This window comes from Saccopteryx bilineata, chromosome 2, assembly GCF_036850765.1.
Source record: "Saccopteryx bilineata isolate mSacBil1 chromosome 2, mSacBil1_pri_phased_curated, whole genome shotgun sequence".
In the NCBI taxonomy this organism is placed as follows: Eukaryota; Metazoa; Chordata; class Mammalia; order Chiroptera; family Emballonuridae; genus Saccopteryx; species Saccopteryx bilineata.
The window spans coordinates 173,168,977-173,187,458 of record NC_089491.1 but is presented as its reverse complement, the minus strand read 5'-3'; the positions used below and the strand labels follow the sequence as shown (position 1 = coordinate 173,187,458).

The window sequence follows — 18,482 nt, the reverse complement described above, 5'->3', positions numbered from 1 at the left end:
TGTCCCTCCCAGCAACCCACAGCTCTTACTTCCCCTGGCCTGGACCCAGGAGACCCAGGAAGCCAGCCCTCGACATTAGGAATAGGGCATGGGCATCAGCCTGGGACACTGCTCTCCTTCCCAGCCCCCAGCCTGCTAAGCTAAGTGGACGGGCCCAGAAGATGACCTTGCATGTGAGCAGATGGCAGAGATGGGCATGTGAAGGGTGAGGAGGCGTCAGCAGTTGAGCTCTAGAGGGGATCAGGACAGCCCCACCTGCATGTCAGCCCTGGAGAGGAGCCAGCTCCACCCAGTGGCGATCCCAGCAGGCAGCGAGAGGGGAGAGGTGTGGGGAGCATTGTACTCCCTCGGCTGCCTTCCCCGCTGAGCAGAGATAAGACTGAAATCATATGAAAAGGGGGGAAAGAGTCTATTTTTGTCTAATAATAAAGAACTTCTATAACGTTTACTTGAATTTGGAGTTCACAATAAGGGCAAAGCCTCATGTGTTTCATGGCTGTACCTGCGCAGAGGGCATCCCATCTTCCAAGGCAGGTCATGGAACATACGCAGTCCCCATCTTTGGCCTCACATTGGTCCACATGTCCTGGTGGGCAAGCTGCCCTTGGCTGCCCCCACCTCCAGCCGTATGTACTGGAAAGGACTCCCACGTCCTGGCTATGCTGATAAATATGGAAACTCCATCTTTATTGGCTGCATAAACATCTCTGTCTGTACATACACTTCATACATCATAGTGCAGGGCCTGAAAGGGAGGGCCCAAGGGGACACCCTAGCAGCACAGCAGTTACCCCACTTCCCCAAAGCCCTGACCATCCTGTGCAAACCAAGGCCAACAGCTCTTGCTCCCACTTCCTCTCAGGAGAAGTCACTGTAAGGGGAGGGGGCTAGAGGTCAAGGGGGGTAAGAGATATGTAAGTGCTGGAATTGAACACTGAAACAAAACGAACAACTGGCACAGGCAGCAAGCAGGGGCAGGAAGGGAAATGGGGCCCAGCTGTCCTCTGGGACATGCAGTGAGAGCTTCGGGGTCTTGTCCTCTCTACCATGGAGAGACATACTCGAGGTCTCAGCCTGATCCCAGGAAACTAGGCATGAGGGTGCCACTGGTACACCAAGGATGGCAAGGAAGAGAGGAACAAAGGCCTCAGGCTCTTACCCCCAACTGACAGCCCCTCTCTCATGCCATTAACAAGTAATGGGTACCCACTGATATGTGTCTGGCTGGGAGAGCCAGGGACTCAGATTCTCTGTGGAACTCCAGTGCCTGAACAGGTGGGGAGTGAGAAAGCTGGCTCTCAGGAGAAAGAACAGAGATCACAGAGCTGTCTTCTTGGGATAGCAGTCAGTGGAAGAAGAGAGGGCCCAAGAAAGCCCCCCCAGCCCAGCAAGGGGGGATAACAGCAGCAACCCGTTCACATGATGACAGGGAACAAAAGAAAATATAAGGAGAAATACTGTGGTAAGTAGGGGAGGGGTTAGCTCTACTCCACCCTCTCTGCAAAGCCTCAGGCCCAAACAGCAGCTGAGCTGATCCTCACTCTTCTCTACTCATGTGGGCCAATGGGGAAAGGGGGTGTGGAGCCCACTGGCCAAAGCAAATGGGACCTGCTGATTTCACACTATTCTTTGTGTGTGCTCCTGTCCAACCAGGGACTAGGGCCAAGGGACTGATGACGGGTGGCACCAGGACAGAAACACAGCACAGAAGGGCTTGGCAGGGGCCTGATCTGGTACAGGGGCAGAATGACTAAACACCCTTTGGGTCTGCGAGGTAAACAAATCCTCAAGGAATTCAGCAACTGGGTATCTGGTCCTATAAAGGAGCAGGAGAGGAAGAAGGGGCCAGAGTACAGGACAGGTCCCTAGCCACTCAAGGGGTGCAGGTCCACTTTGACTTTCTCCCCACAGCTCAGCATTCCGATGGTGGGAAAGAAGCCCCCAGAGGGTACAACAGCATCCTTCTTCCCAATGATCTTGCCATTCCGAGTAAAAAATACCTGAGGGTGGAGGTGGAGGGAAGAGTGTAGTGGGCACCTCTGGCTTCTCTGAGGATAAGAGAGCTACACAGGCCTGACCCCAGTCCCTTCCAAATCCCAGCATCACTTATGGAGAGACTTGGGGTGATGGCAAGAAGTGACCACAAGAGGGCATCCTAGGGCTGGAATCCAGTCTCCCCCAACCCAACCCTCCCAATATCTCAAAACAGGAAAAGGCCCACAGCAGCGCCAGGCCTTCCCCTCTCCCCTACTCTGGCTCCACTTTTTATTCCCACTAATACCATTCCTTGCCCAGGCCCAAGAACCCTAGTCCAACCCCAAACCTTCCACACTTACCACCACCTTCTTGCCCTCATGCTCCTGCTCTATCTCTTCCCCATCTTCTTCTTCTTCCTCTTCCTCCTCCTCCTCTTCCCCTTCTTGGTGCAGGTACATGACATTCCGGACAGCTCGGGCAGTCGGGGACAGAATCACTGTGTCACAACTGTCATCACTGTCACCTAGAAGGCCAGGAAAACTGAGCTCCTGTGGTACTGCCCCAACCCTCTGCCCTACCAACCTGGTTGGCCACTGCCACCCCACTCACCCTCACTGTCTAGAATGTAGTCCCGAGGGAACATGATTCCACAGCCCATTATGTCCCCTTTATAACAGCGTGGCCCAAAAGGGTCCCCCACACCACTGCCATGGAAGATCTTCCCATCATCTGTTGGAGGGGAGAGAACGCACAGTGAACAGTGAAGGACGAGCCAACAGCGGCCTCTACTTGAAGCTGATGTTTCCCCACCTCCCTCTCTGGCAGGAAGGAAGGGAGGAGACAGAAGCTGGAAGAGGGCACCAGATTAAAAAAGAGAGAGACAATGTGGGTCTACTCCAGGTGCTAAGTGAGAAATTCCTCAGGGAGCTGGTTGGATGGTCAGAGAGGGGAGAGCAACAGGGATTAGAGGGAGAGGTGGGACCAGTAACTCACGGCTTGTCCTTTCTAAAGAAAGCCCCAAAGGAAATGAAGCTGATCAAAAAGAGAAAATGCAGAATCTGCAGGAAGGGTGCAAAGGGAGCCAACTCAGAGGCCTGTAATGTTCCGTTTGGGCCCAGATCCCCTACCCTGCTCTGCTCCCCTGGCTTGTAGGGCTTGTAGGAAAAACACAGATGAGGAGAAAGTGGTTTTAGAAGGAAAGCAAATGACAGCAGGGGAAAGTCTCTCCAGCCAGATGCTGGAGGAGAGGCTACTTGTGAGGGGTCAGAAATGGATGTCCCTATGTCTCTACATCCCCACAACCCTAGCTTCCCCAGGGCAGCCCCTGCTCACCTGCATGATAAGCCACAGACCCTCTGCTCCAGCCAGGGTGCCTGTTCTTGGGATAATCCTGTACAAAGAAGAAAAAAGAAAATTTAGGGTACAACACACAGAAGTGGACAGGACGGAGTAGCACCTGAACCTTCAGTCTTCCAGAATTGGCTACAACCCAGATGGCTGCTCACCACCCCTGTAGCCTCACCCCCTTGAGGCACTTGAAGTTGCGGGGGAAGCAGGAAAGGTGAAAAGGTTCTTGGTTTTCCTGGCCAGGCTCAGTATGTATGGCACAGTCACAACACACTTCCAGGTCTAGGTCACTTGGGGTCTGTACCTTTTTTTTTTTTTTTTTTTAATTAAATTTAATGCAGTGACATTGATAAATCAGGGTACATATGTTGAGAGAAAATATCTCTAGATTATTTTGACATTTGATTGTGCTGTATACCCCTCCCCCAAAGGTCTTCTGTCACCTTCTATCTGGTTTTCTTTGTGCCCCTCCCCTCCCCTAACCCCTCTCCTTCACCCCCTCCTCCCTCCCCCAACCTCCCGCCCCTGTTGCCATCACATTCTTGTTCATGTCTCTGAGTCTCATTTTTATGTCCCTTCTATGTATGGATTCATCTTAGGGTTTTTTTTTCTGATTTACTTATTTCACTCCGTATAATGTTGTCAAGGTCCATCCATGTTATTGTAAATGATCCGATGTCATCATTTCTTATGGCTGAGTAGTATTCCATAGTATATATGCACCAAAGCTTTTTAATCCACTCGTCCACTGATGGACACTTGGGCTGTTTCCAAAAAAATATGGAACGCTTCACGAATTTGCGTGTTATCCTTGCGCAGGGGCCATGCTAATCTTCTCTGTATCGTTCCAATTTTAGTATATGTGCTGCCGAAGCGAGCACGGGTCTGTACCTTTCCACAGCAGATACACACTGTGTTCAGTCTCAGGTTAGGACCCTCCCTCTGCAGCCTGGCCCCCAAATTTCCCAGGAGCTCTTAGACCCATCCCAGTAGCCCCCGAGCTAATCAGCTCCACAAGCAAAAAGCAGCCCTAGTGCACACCTTCCGGGCCAGCCCCAAAGCGATGTAGCATTTTTCTCCAGGGTCTACGATCTCCACCTCGAAGTAGTGGCTACGAGTGCTCAGTGGGTGCCGGGCCTGGGCCAGCCCTACATCAACGATGCTCTTGCCCTTGCCCAAGTACTCCAGCAGCTGTGGGGGAAGAGCGGGAATGGGGGAAAGAGGCAGGCTGACACCCACCCTGGAAGCCTGGTCCCCAGGCGGTCTGGGGACCAGTTTCCTGTATCTGACAAAAAACCGTGGCTGAAAGGTGAAGGATCCTAGAGATACAACGTGGGCCTCAACGTTCGAAGCAGACATGAGAGAACAAGGATGAGGTTGGGATAGTGAAAATGGCAGCATGAGCAAAAGGGCCAAGCCCCTTGCAGAATGCTGTACCCACCTGCCTACAGAGCTGAGCCACAGAGCCTCTCCTTGCTCTGGGAGAAACAAGGAGAGCAGCACAGCAATCCAGACGGCTGAGCGCTGGGAACCACAATAGGGGTCTCCAGGCTACATCACCACTGCCCTGAATAACCCTGCTGAGAAACATTCACCCAGGGCCCCTGAACAAAATGTCCGAAGAAGACTTGGCTCAGAGGAAACCCAACCACTTTCTTAGGGGGCCTACTGAGGACAGATTTGGTGCCAACTCCAGGTGTTTGAGGGAGGGGAGACGAGTTCAGAAGCCAATTCTGTCTGAGATGGAACTGAAATAATTTCTCAAGATTTTTGTTTTACTTGGCTTTGAACAGAGTTGTTCACAGCTGGGGTCAGGAAGGTGACAAGAGGAGCCAGCTCTACTCCTTCATTTAATGTGAGGGAGAGGAACAGGCAGAGCAAAGCTAGGAAGGCAGGTTTCCCACCCACCCCCTCGTGGCTCTTTCAAGCGGGAGCAGATGTGTGGAGTGTGGAGAGGGGAGATGAATGATGGGCTCTTGGGGCTCTTCAAGTGGTCCTGCCTGGGCATGATGGGGTGGCAACCCCCAATCTGGGTGGATTTATTTATCAGTTGTCATAGTAATAATGGGCCTGACTCAACCTCATCCCTTTTTTTCCCCCTATCTTCAGCATCACTTGGGATTCCTTAATCCCTTTTTATTTTATTTTATTTTTTTACATAGAGAGAGAGTCAGAGAGAGGGATAGACAGGGACAGACAGACAAGAACAGAGAGATGAGAAGCATCAATCATTAGTTTTTCGTTGTGCATTGTGACACCTTAGTTATTCATTGATTGCTTTTTCATATGTGCCTTGACCGTGGGCCTTCAGCAGACAGAGTAACCCCTTGCTCGAGCCAGCGAGCTTGGGTCCAAGCTGGTGAGCTTTGCTCAAACCAGATGAGCCCGTGCTTAAGCTGGTGACCTCGGGGTCTAGAACCTGGGTCTTCTGCTTCCCAGTCTGATGCTCTACCCACTGCGCCACTGCCTTAATCAGGCTCCTTAATCCCTTTTTAATTAGCCAAACTGCCTCTTAACACTTTCTTCAACCTTCCCACCCTTCCAGCCCTGAAGAATACACACTCCCTAGGGACCTCGTTCATTCATCCATGGCAAACCTTCGGATGCTGACCTCTCACCCCTCAAAGAGCTACTACTGCCTGAACAAGAAAGGAATTATGCTCACCCACACCTGTGTGGAAGCCTCTGTCTTAAGCAGAGGCAGGACTGCATCCTTACCACCCACTTCACAGAGGAAATAAACAGACTTGGTCTCCTTCTCAGCTCGGGACTCCCAAAAGTCTGCCACCTCAAGTCCACCCGCTTTACCTCTCCAAAGAGAACAGGAGGCAGAGGTTGGGGGTGGGGTGGGGGTGTGGTCAGAGTAAAAGCCAGAGATATACAGGAGATCACCTAAATTCACACCCAGACAGACTCCTCTCATTTCTAAAGCCAGGGTCTTACACATCTTGGGTTTCGGTGACTCTTTTCTTTCAACATTCCTAATCCAGTCTTCTCCATATGTCACACTGCTTCGTCCCATCAGGGAGGTGCACCGTACATCGCCTTCTCAATTTCTGGATACTGACTGAGACCCACACTGTTTGAATTCTGTTTCTGGTCTTCTGCATGTTCTCGGCTTGGTCTGGGTTCCTCCTCTGCATCTCTCCCCATAAGTCTGAAGGGATGCAGCTTGATGTATGCTAACGAGCTTCCACCCCACCAAGTCTGAGCAGCCCCCAACCCACCCTTTCCATCCAACATTCCAGAACTGGGTGGGGGACCCCACAGCTGCTCTAGACCCACTCTATCCAGTTGGGCTCAGCATAGGAAACAGTGTTCTCCACTTCCAGAGCCAAGAGACAACAGATCCAGACCCTGTTCCCTGGGAAAAACCCGCCCAGCCATTTCCTCTACCTCCCCCACCCCCCACCCCCAGAAGGGCGGCCCTGCAGTGCTGTCTGTGAATAGGGCAGGGATGCTTCTTTAAGCTAACAGCCTGGGAAATGAAACACACTGACATGGAACTCTAAAACCCAGCCCACTCCACAGAGCAGTTCAAACAGACTGCTGCTGGCCTGGAAGATGAGATCCCTGCACAATTTACCCACTTTGAGAGGAACCACCCATCTCTCAGGATGGGAGCCACCCCAATTCATCTGGTCCTCTTGGATCCACCCTCCTGCTCCTGGGCAAAGTCCCCGCAAACCTTCCAGAGCCTTCTCAGAGCACTTAGAGGGACAGAGTGAGGGGAAGTTTGGCCTCCTTAACAGATCCTTGCTTGAGTCTACTCCTCCCCTCCTTAGTCTAGGGCTATTGGGAACCTAGAGATGTGAGGTTTAGTCCCTAGTCTTAGTTGCTAGAAGCTTGAAGTTGGTCCCTTAATCTGTGCCTCAGATGCCTCTTAGTTTGAAAGGGAATCAAACAGACTTCAGTTCATATCCTAACTCCTATTACTTACTAGTCACTAATCTTAAGCAAGTGACTTTCACTTTTTTTTTGTGACACAGAGAGAGGGACAGAGAGGGACAGGCAGGAAGGGAGAGAGATAAGAAGCATCAAGTCTTCATTGTGGCTCCTCAGTTGTTCATTGATTGCTTTCTCATATGGACCTTGACTGGGAGCTACAGCAGACAGAGTGAACCCTTGCTCAAGCCAGTGACCTTGGGCTCAAGCCAGCGACTTTGGGCTTCAAGCCAGTGACCTTTAGGCTCGAGCCAACGAACCCGCACTCAAGCCAGATAAGCCCATGCTCAACCTCAGAGCTCACACATGGGTCCTCTGCATCCCAGTCTGACACCCTATTCACTGCACCAGTGCCTTGTCAGGTGTGACTTTCACTTCCATAGGCTTCAATTTCTTCAGTAAAGTCAGGATACACTTCCATAGGCTTCAATTTCTTCAGTAAAGACAGGATACTAATATCTGCATCTCCAAAATCAGGTGAGAAGTTAAAATGAAGTGAGTGTCAAGTGCTTAGCATGGAACCTGAGACCCAGTACATGATCAACACACGTTTTTTGCCTTTCCCTAAATCAGAAATGGGTTATACTGAAACATGTCAACAAACTGGTGCTCCCTAAACATTAACAGTCACCCCAAAGCTACAACTGACTGAAAATGCCAATCACAAACGAGGAAACTACATCCAACTAGAATGGGCTCTTGGGCTCCCAGAGCTAAGCACTGTTTCCCCAGGACAGATGACCACTTCCCACATGACTCTACCCTAAATGACCAAACTGCCCTCCCAATGTTTCTCTTCAAACAATGCCCAATCCACAGGAATGTTCCTCAACATCTTTGGTGGGGGTAGGAAGAACACTTTCCTTGGGGGTCTCAAGCCTCCATGCCTCTCATGTGTCCCTCTAAATACAACCAAAGCCTCGAGAGGCCAAACAGGCAGACTCAATGCCACAGAGGAGAGGCTGCAGACCAAAGTGCAGAGAGCTTACTGTACCCCACCCTCTCCTTGTCCCAGCAGCACCTTCTCAGCCTCTACTCTCCTGCTCATACTCGCTCTCCTTCTCCTGCCAGCACAGAACCTAATCCATTTTGACAGGAGCAAATGACGACTCAGTGCCCGAAGGGCCTAGAAGCAACTGAAATAGGAACCAAGAACATGCTCCCCACCAGCTAGTTCAGGTCCCAACATGGTTTCCTCCTGGGTTGGGTCCATGAAGGACCCTTGGGAGGTGAGGCTTAATTCACTCCTCTTTGTGTACCAAAGCTGTTGCCCCATCACTAAGGAGCTGTCAGAGGAGCTCTGAACAGGAAACAAAGACAGAATGAGTCCAACCCTCCAGCTTTACCAGCTGCCCCCCACCCTCCACTCCCTAGCTCACTTTAAAAGCCTGGGGGCAGGGATGAGATATGGGGTAACACCCCATCCCTAAGCAACACAGTAGCAATACTTCAACACCCTCAGAGTATGGGGAGGGGAACTCTTTAGGAGGGGATACTAAGGCCACAGGAATCAAGGGAAGGATTTCACTCAAAACAAAGCCAGGTCTGACTACATATAGATACTCGGATTAAGCAAAGATGACTAAAAATTAACAACTGTTGAATCTAGGTCTTAGGTATATGAGTGTTCACTGTAGTATTTTTTCAACTTTTTGTATGTTTGAAAATTTTCATAATGAATGTTGGAGAGATAAAAGGGTCAGGAATTGAATTTGCTCTTCTTTACAGAAAGAACCAGTGAGAAGGGAGAAGAAAGGATGATTGAGACTGCAAAATGGAGAAAAAGAGCTGGGAGTAAAAAAGAATGCCAAGGCAGCCAAATAAGCTCACCTAGCTTATCCTTGGCTTAGAAACTAGAAAGGAGAATCCCAAGGAAGTGAGAACTGAAGCCCGGAAACTCCAGATTCATCAACTGGCCTGGACAGAACGTAACAGCACATATTCGACAGCAAAAAGGCAGTGGGGAGGGGTCAAAGAGTAAATATCTGGGCTTAGTTTTAATACTAATTCCCTTGTTTGTTTTGTTTTTTAAATTCATTTTAGAAAGGAAAGAGAGAGAGAAACAGGAACATTAATGGGCTCCTGTATGTGCCCTGACTGGTGATGAACCAGCAACCTCTGTGCTTTGGGACAACGCTCTAACTCAGGGGTAGTCAACCTTTTTATACCTACCGCCCACTTTTGTATCTCTGTTAGTAGTAAAATTTTCTAACCGCCCACCAGTTCCACAGTCATGGTGATTTATAAAGTAGGGAAATAACTCTACTTTATAAAATTTATAAAGCAGAGTTACAGAAAGTTAAAGCATATAATAATAATTACTTACCAAGTACTTTATGTCGAATTTTCGCTAAGTTTGGCAGAATAAATCTTTTTTTTTTTTTTTGCCTGACCTGTGGTGGCGCAGTGGATAAAGCGTCCACCTGGAAATGCTGAGGTTGCCGGTTCGAAACCCTGGGCTTGCCTGGTCAAGGCACATATGGGAGTTGATGCTTCTAGCTCCTCCCTCATCTCTCTCTGTCTCTCTTCTCTCTCTCTCTGTCTTTCCCTCTCCTCTCTAAAATGAATAAATAAAAAAAAATTTTTTTTAATCTTTTTTTTCTTCATTTTTCTGAAGCTGGAAATGGAGAGGCAGTCAGACAGACTCCCGCATGCGCCCGACCGGGATCCACCCGGCATGCCCACCAGGGGGCAATGTTCTGCCCCTCTGGGGTGTCACTCTGTTGCATCCAGAGCCATTCTAGCACCTGAGGCAGAGGCCACAGAGCCATCCCCAGCACCCGGGCCATCTTTTCTCCAATGGAGCCTCAGCTGCGGGAGGGGAAGAGAGAGACAGAGAGGAAGGAGAGGGGGAGGGGTGGAGAAGCAGATGGGCGCTTCTCCTGTGTGCCCTGGCAGAGAATTGAACCCGGGACTCCTGCACGCCAGGCCGACGCTCTACCACTGAGCCAACCGGCCAGGGCCTTTTTTTTTTTTTTTTCGAGACAGAGAGTCAGAGAGAAGAATAGACAGACAGGAACGGAGAGCAATGAGAAGCATCAATCATTAGTTTTTCATTGCGCTTTGCAACACCTTAGTTGTTCATTGATTGCTCTCTCACATGTGCCTTGACTGCGGGCCTTCAGCAGATCGAGTAACCCCCTGCTGGAAGTGACCTTGGGTTCAAGCTGATGGGCTTTTTGCTCAAACCAGATGAGCCGGCGCTCAAGCTGGCGACCTCGGGGTCTCAAACCTGGGTCCTCTGCATCCTAGTCCGACGCTCTATCCACTGCGCCACCGCCTGGTCAGGCGTGGCAGAATAAATCTTTATAAAACTTACTATAGTTAAATCTATCTTTTTATTTATACTTTGGTTGCTCCGCTACCACCCACCATGAAAGCTGGAATGCCCACGGGCAGTAGGGACCAGGTTGACTACCACTGCTAACCAACCGAGATACCCAGCCAGGGCCAACAATTTACTTTTTGTCCTCTGACCAAGTCTCTTCACTTCTCTGGCACTGTTTTTTCATCAACAGCATAAAATGATATTTGAGAATATGTGGCTGTCACAATGACTATGGGAGATGATACCAGCGCGAGGCATCTAAAGCAAGGATGCTAAGCATTTTGCCCAGCAATGAACTGTCTCACCTAAAATGCCCACAGTGAAACCCTGGACTGGATGGCACCAAAGTCTTTCTCAAACTTTTCTGGTAAATGTTGATCTCTTGGGAATATCACCCAGGGAAGAAGAAATAGGCTTCAACACAGCAAAGGTCTTAGGTCCCAGGTAAGGGCTCCCCGCAGAGATCAATGGGAAAACAAAAACAAAAACAAAAACAAAAACAGAAAGGAAGAGAAACAGCTGTGCTGGACAGGGAACTAGGAGGCACAGGCACAGTCCAAATGGCTTCTTGGCTCCTCCACGCTGATATAACTCTGATTGCTGGATCAGAAACTCAGTGCATGATCACAAAAGGGAGGTCAGGATACAAGTAGCAGTTTTGGGCCAAAGGGATGGAAGAAATTGCGTAAGTCACCCTCATTTGAAAATGGTGTAGTTGGCAAGACTACGACAGAGGTACACGTCCCTCAGGAGGTGCATGCCCATCTGCCCCCGAGGAGCACGTGCTCAGGGAGTAGAGTGCCCCTGACAGCTGTCATAGCTGCAGTGAAGGTCTGAGAGGAGATTCAAACTCAACAGCCTTTGTCTAAAAAATAACATTCTTCAACACATGGCCTGAGGGCACTGGGGGGAGGGCAGAGAGGAACAAGTACTATTTATAAATGTCAACAGGATTTCGCATCAATTAGAGAAAACTGCCTGGGAGGAGCTGGGGACAGGTCCAGACAGGGAAAGAATGCCAGGGAAACACTCTTGAGGAGAGGTCAGGGACAAGAGCGGGAACACTGCCCTGGCTCAATCCCAAGTTCAACTCTGTAGATGTTGTCAAAATGATGGTGGAAGGGGAAAAGAAAGGGAAGAAACACGGGTCAAGGAGTGGGCATGTGAGACCTCCTGGCTCAGAGCCACTGCAGTCCTTGCAACCTGTGTCAGTGGGTGTGCAGAGTGTTAGAAGCAGGACAGCACACTTTCTGCCATTCTCCTTGAGTATGACTCACCTTGAACTTCAGAAGGGGGAGAGGGGAGCCTTCCTCATAATCCACTCCCACCCGACGCCCCACAACTTCTGTTTTGCTATCAAAGGCTGAGCTGAAAACAGTCTGGGTTGAGGTGAAAAGGCCAAAGGGTGGAGAAAAGGTTGGGCTGGGAGTAATAGGGCAGCAGAGGGACAATTGAAAGTGGGAGGCCTGGCCCTGGCCAGTTGGCTCAGTGGTAGAGTGTCGGCCTGGCGTGCAGGAGTCCCAGGTTCGATTCCTGGCCAGGGCACACAGGAGAAGCACCCATCTGCTTCTCCACCCCCCCCCCTTCCTCTCTGTCTCTCTCTTCCCCTCCTGCAGCCGAGGCTCCATTGGAGCAAAAAGATGGCCCAGGCGCTGGAGATGGCTCCTTGGCCTCTGCCTCAGGCACTAGAGTGGCTCTGGTCGTGACAGAGCGATGCCCCGGATGGGCAGAGCATTGCCCCCTGGTGGGCGTGCCGGGTGGATCCCAGTCGGGTGCATGCGGGAGTCTGTCTGACTGCCTCCCCGTTTCCAGCTTCAGGAAAAAAAAAAAAAAAAAAAAAAGTGGGAGGCCTGAGCAGCCCACTAGAGGTCAGGGCCCAGACCCCTGACTCAGCATCCATCCACTCCCAATCCAGCATGAAGTGCAGGGTAGATAGGAAGAATTTTCCTTTCTCAAGGTCCATACACTTCCCAAGGAAATTTAAAAGTCAGGGAAAGACTAAAGCAGGTATGACAAGAAGATGTATAAAAAAGCAAGCTTTGGAAGGTCAAGGATTCTCACTGACCTTTTTTTTTTTTTTTTTTTTTTTAACAGAGACAGGAACGGAGAGATGAGAAGCATCAATCATTAGTTTTTCGTTGCACATTGCAACACCTTAGTTGTTCATTGATTGCTTTCTCATATGTGCCTTGACCGTGGGCCTTCAGCAGACCGAGTAACCCCTTGCTCGAGACAGTGACCTTGGGCTCAAGTCGGTGAGCTTTAGCTCAAACCAGATGAGCCCGCGCTCAAGCTGGTGACCTCGGGGTCTCGAACCTGGGTCCTCCGCATCCCAGTCCGACGCTCTATCCATTGTGCCACTGCCTGGTCAGGCTCAATGACCTTAATGTGCCTCTATTCTATCCTCTATAAAATGTAGGAGAAAGACAGAAGAAACTGACATCAACACTTACTCAAAAACTATCTCAAAAAACCTTTCACATGAGTGGGACTTGTGACCACACCTGCTCCACAGTGAACAGAAAGGCTGGGTCAGCCAAACTGAAATCAAGTCCAAAGGGGGATCCAGGCCCCCTGCCTCCCGATCAGCCTCAGTCTCTCAAAGGCAGGTGTGCAGGACAGCAGAGGGCACCAGGTGCTAAAGGAACCAAAGAAGGCAAAGAACTACTACTTGTTCTGAAAGTAAAGCTCTCAAATGAAAGGGAAGGGAAGCAAGCAAAGCAGCACTAAGAAAACATCAAAGAATCCTGTCGAGACCCAGGTACCCTGCCAAAATTCCCATTTCCCCAAACCCTAAAAAAGACACTGATCTCATCCCCAATTCTAAGCAAATCAGACATGCTTATGTGGCCCCCCAGGAATCCTGCCCAGCTCTCCCGCCTTACCTCTACTGCCCTTTACTTACAGTTCCACAGACTCTGACATCATGCAGCCGGCCCCATTCATCCTCATAACTGTCCACCATCATGACACTGTCGTCCTCACGGCCCAGCTCAGCGTTGAGGTGCAGCCGTACCTCCTCACCCAGGGAGTGCATGCCCACTGCTGGGAACAGCCCATCTGGGGACATGGGCATGATAGTGGAGCCCACCTGCAGTGCGGGAAGGGAGGGAGCTGCCATCTGGCTCACTTTTCCATAGCTCACCTAATTCTCACAAGATACTTTTGAGATGATGCAAAAAAAATTATCACATACACTCACAGACAGAAAAATAGAGATACAGATAAAATTTTAAAGCCTGCTCCTGGCCGAGCAGGGTATCCACAGAGCTAGAAAGCAAACACAAGTCTCTCAACCTGCTACCAAACACTTCGGGTGAGCGTGAGTGTGCACTGAAGCGGGAGAGTGTCAGGCCTGGGGCTGTGGCAGTGGGGCCTCTCAGCCAAGGCCGGAGAAAGCCCTTTTCCCAGGGTGGGAGATCGAGCTGGGTGGCTCTCTGCTGTGTGCTCTATGCCATCTCCTCACAATTACTAGTCTCTCTCTGAAGAGGAAAGGGAAGAAATGAAACAAGGAAAATAAAACACAGAAAGAAAATATCCTTGAAAGTATTCAAGTCAAAAATCCAAAGAGGACTCCAGCTTATGCAACCAGGCCATAACCTGTTTGTTCCTGCTTGAAACCCTCCCCCAAATCACACAATGCTGTCCCCTTCCATTTCTGCTCACCCTACACTGCCCCTGCATCTTCCACCTGCTGATGTCCCAGCTTCCCCTGGGCAGGAAAGCGTCTTCTCCTACATGAAGGGGAGAACCTGAGGCTGGACTGAAGGAGATGGGACCTGATCCCTCTGGGTCCCTGGGCAAGCCCCAGCCAGGAGAGTCTTTCTTATCATTCCCACAAATTCTTAAATAGCTTCAAACCACTCAAAACCCAACTTGGGATTTTTCACTTACCCGCTTCCCATTTTTGGTAAAGAAGATCTGAGCAGTCTGTACCTCAAAGGACACAGGCTCAATACCGCAGCCAATCCGGTCCCCAGAGTTGCACTTTGACCCAAACTGGCGACCCTTGGCTCGGCCATTGTACAGCCTGTGGACAGAGTAGCACAGACAAAGGACCCGAGCCAAGCCTCCGAAGTTCTCCCCAGTACCAGTAGCTGAGACCTCATCTTGCGGCTCACAGTCATTCTATGATAGCATCTACCTATGTCCTAGCATGAGTTCCACCCTTCCCTCTAAGTCTGCAAACCTCCATGGTGGATTGTCCTGTCCTGATCAGAGAAGTCTATGAAAACACCCCAAGATTAGTGAAGGAATGGCAAAAGCCACTCTGAAGTAGTCCTTTGTTTTTAAGATTCTTGAATCCATAGGAAGGGGGTCAGGTTCCACAGGAGGCAACTCACTTGCCATCATCAGCATGGTAGGCTACAGAGTCAGGCAACCAGCCAGGCTGGTGATCCAAACTGTAGTACTGAGGGACCAGCCCCACAGCAATGGTGCCTCGGACACCGCTGTCCACGATAGACACCTGGAGGGAAAGCATGGCACAGTTAGTACAGACGGGAAATGGGAACTGCTGGGGGTGTGGGAAAGGGGAGTTAGACATCAAAGCAGGCTGAGGCTCAAAGAGACAACAGACATGGGAATCAGAGAAAAGGATAGGGCACTCAGAGGGAGATCTGAGAGGGTGGGCCTGCTTTACTGTGATTACTTAGAAAATAATTTCCAATTAATGGATAGGAGATGAAGTAGATGCTGGGGTTGGGTTAGGGGATGGCAAAGGACATGGGTCAAAGTCCAGGATATGGGCCAAAGTCTACTTAGATGAGGGGCAGGAGAGCAGAAGGGACAACATGACCGGACTCCTATCTCTCAGATTAGGCACCATACTATCCTGTGCCCTTTTCCCAGACAACTGGACAGCCCTGATGGAAAAATAAAAGGCCCAGATCATGAATCTAGTAAAAGAGGTCCTTGGAGCTTAATGATCTCACACCCTGCTCTGCCCACCTCAAAATAATTGCTGTCTTTAGTCAGGGGTCGAGAAGCCACATAGCAGCCAACTTCACCGGAGTTTCCATGGTAACTAAAGGAGGAATGAGTGGGAAGTCCCATTAGTAGTCTAGCCTAGGAGCTGGGGGAAGGGCCTCATCGCCAACCTCCACCCTGCGAAGGCCAGCACAGAGGAAAATCCATTAGAACACATTTCAGGACATCTGCACAGATACCACAAGATACTTGAGGTCACCCACTCCTCCCGCTGCCTTCAAACAGGGTCCAACCCACACCAGACCAACACAAACTTGGTTTCTTCATTTCCAGAAGGAAAAGAAAGCAGAGCCTCCCTTAGGTGACTATTTGGGGGTCTCACAACCCTGTCTAACCTCAATCCCTCATGCTGCAGCTTTGGCCCTTTTCCTCTGGCTCTGTCCTCAGTGGAGCTGGAGAACAGCTGGTCTCTATCCTCTGTAACAAAGCCCTCCGTAGACTGAAAGACAGTTATTCAGTCTCCACTCCTCAGCTTTCTTGTTTCCAAGCCAAATAGCACTACTTACTCTGTCCCTTCAGTGACAATTTTGTGAAAGAGTTAGGCTCGGAAGGAGTCAGGGAAGGGGTTCAAGCCAGAACAGAGGGAGAAAAGAAACACAAACATAATCCAAAGGGTTGTAAGGTGGTGAACAGGATACACTACATAACTGTCCTTCCCCAAACAGGAAATCCACTGCCTTTGAAATGGCCATTCTTCACCTAAGGCAACCCTTTAGATGCTGGGAGAAAAGGAGACACTGACACCCCAAAGATCCACTGGAATCCTCTCAACAGGTACTTGGGCAACTCCTGAGACCCCCAGCCACCTTCTATTTCTTACATGATTGCTTCCAATGTAGCCAGGACAGTGACCCAGAGACACGAGGAGAAGGGAGTGCAGGGGGAAGTAACACACACTGCGCCACTATGAAAGGACTCCACAGTCAACAGCATTCCCCTCCCACTGTAGTGTGGACCAGCGGTTTTCAACTGCCAGTCTGCGGTTGTCTGTAATCACTGGGTCTATAACCTATACAGAACATCAAAAGGGTGGTTAACTCTTTTGCAGAGTGGCTCGAAATTTCTGGCAGATTGGTGGATGAAAAACACTGGTGTTAACAGTCCTCAACCTCTAAAAAAGAGGCCCTTTTTCATCTCTAAGATCTGGCATACAAAGGAAAATGTGGAAAAAACTCCCCTAAACTTACCTCAAAGTGTCTCCATCTACAAGAATGTGCTTGAACCTCTCCTGATACCGAAAAGCCCGGACCTCCCTAATCTCCCGGATCCTCCGGCGCCAATTCAGAAACCGGTAGTGCAGATTGAGGTCATCCATCTTGTTCATGAGAACAAACCTATGGTTGGGGAGAAGGGGATTGAGGAAGCAGGGTCCGTAGCAAAGAATCTCAGCTGGTTTTACTTGGAATGTTGTAAGGACTTGAAACCAGTTTCCCAAACTGACCTCAACAATCTCCATCCTCACCCATTCATTCAACCTTTACTGTTCCGGGTGCTAAGGACATGCTGTGAACAACATGCATGGGATTCCTGTTCTTGTAAGGCTTCCATTCTAGTGTAAGGAGGCATAACAGGCATAACTGTTAGACAGTGGAGGACAAAGCAGTGTGAGGTGATAAAGAACATGGGGTGAACACTATCTAAAGAAGGCCTCTCTGAGGTGACATCTGAGTTGAGATGAGGAGGAACAAGGCACGTGACAAGTCCAAGAAGGAGCATTCCAGGCACAAGGCACAGCCAGGACACAGGTCCTGGTTAGCATGGTAAAGAAATAGAAAGGCCAGGGTGGCTGACATATAGGGAAAAGGAGAGAGAATACAAAACCAGGATGAGAAGGCAGAGGCTAGATCAAGGTCCTACAGACCATAATGAGCAGTTTATATATTATTCCAAGTGTCCTGGGAAAACTGTAGAGGGTTTCAAGCAAAGAAATGATAAGAACTTAAGGTTTGTTAGGTCTTAAAGATCATTCAGGCTGTTGGTAGGAGAACCGATCATAAAAGGAGCGAGAGTGGCTAACAATTATGAGGTTGTCACAACAGATGACAGATGACATTTTCTAAGATGGCAGCAGTGAAGATGGAGAGGAGTAGGACGGTCTGGATATTTGATTCACCAATGGTGCTAACATGAATGAATGAATGAATGAATGAATGAATGTTTCCTGGGAGCTGACAGTGAGAAAAAGGTAAGATACTTTTCTCTTCCTATCCCCCAAACCTTGGGACAGGGTCCATCAAGACCTGACAGTGCTTTGCACACAGTAGGTGCTTAGTCAGCGTTGGATGGGCTGAATTCAATCCCAAGGCGCCTATTTAGACTTTTTTGCAATAGCTACAAGCCACCAAGTGGCCCAGAAGGGTAGGCACCTGCGGGGCAGCAGTAGGACTGCCCTCCCAGGCACTCGGCCAGGGCACTGGCACCCCAGACCTAGGGGCATCTGCTTGCCCAGACCTCACAGCCATGACACCGGCGAGTGGCTGCCGCACCAGTCCCCGCCTCCACCCCGGGCACGGCCTAGTCACTCAGATGAGACCCGAGGGCAACGCCACCGGCCTATCAGTGTGACTACGCCCAGTCTTCCCAAGCCCCGCACCCGGTCAAAGGTCCAGACCCAGCAAGCCTCGAGACCGGAGTGCAAAGCTCCGCCCAGGACCTCGGAGCCCTCGCCCAAGACCCCCGCCTCCCGCCTCAGGCTCTGGGGAGACCCGAGATCTCTGGGACCCCGCCCCCGATCCCCGCCTACCGGGGCCGCCGCGTCCTCCTCATCCATAGGCCTCTCAGCTCGCACTCGAGCTCTTCGGCCACCGCCACCACACACATCCGGGTCCCCACCCTTCCTACGCTCCCCCAAGGCCCGCCTTATATTATTTAGGCCAATCCGAAACAGCCCAGGATG

General features: G+C 50.3%; 1 protein-coding gene and 1 non-coding gene across 4 annotated transcripts; both read right to left on the bottom strand.

Moving 5' to 3' along the window:
• Positions 1 to 230: 230 nt before the first annotated feature.
• On the bottom strand, positions 231 to 18,434 carry SPRYD3 (SPRY domain containing 3). 3 transcript variants are annotated; one of them, XM_066258628.1, is made up of 12 exons: positions 18,330 to 18,434; positions 16,774 to 16,920; positions 15,548 to 15,623; positions 14,941 to 15,065; positions 14,492 to 14,627; positions 13,503 to 13,688; positions 4,366 to 4,515; positions 3,310 to 3,367; positions 2,587 to 2,706; positions 2,337 to 2,500; positions 503 to 662; positions 231 to 379 (listed from the first exon to the last, which is right to left on the bottom strand). In XM_066258628.1, the coding sequence occupies exons 1-12, from the start codon at positions 18,404 to 18,406 to the stop codon at positions 231 to 233; spliced, it is 1,548 nt and encodes a 515-aa protein (XP_066114725.1). In that variant the 5' UTR covers positions 18,407 to 18,434. The 3 variants fall into 3 exon arrangements, with proteins under 3 accessions (XP_066114725.1, XP_066114726.1, XP_066114727.1); XM_066258629.1 differs by lacking the exon at positions 4,366 to 4,515; XM_066258630.1 differs by lacking the exons at positions 231 to 379; positions 503 to 662 and adding an exon at positions 667 to 2,000.
• Positions 4,099 to 4,205, bottom strand: LOC136327849 (U6 spliceosomal RNA). The gene has a single exon (XR_010729910.1). It is a non-coding gene; the product is annotated as a U6 spliceosomal RNA (small nuclear RNA).
• Positions 18,435 to 18,482: the final 48 nt, after the last annotated feature.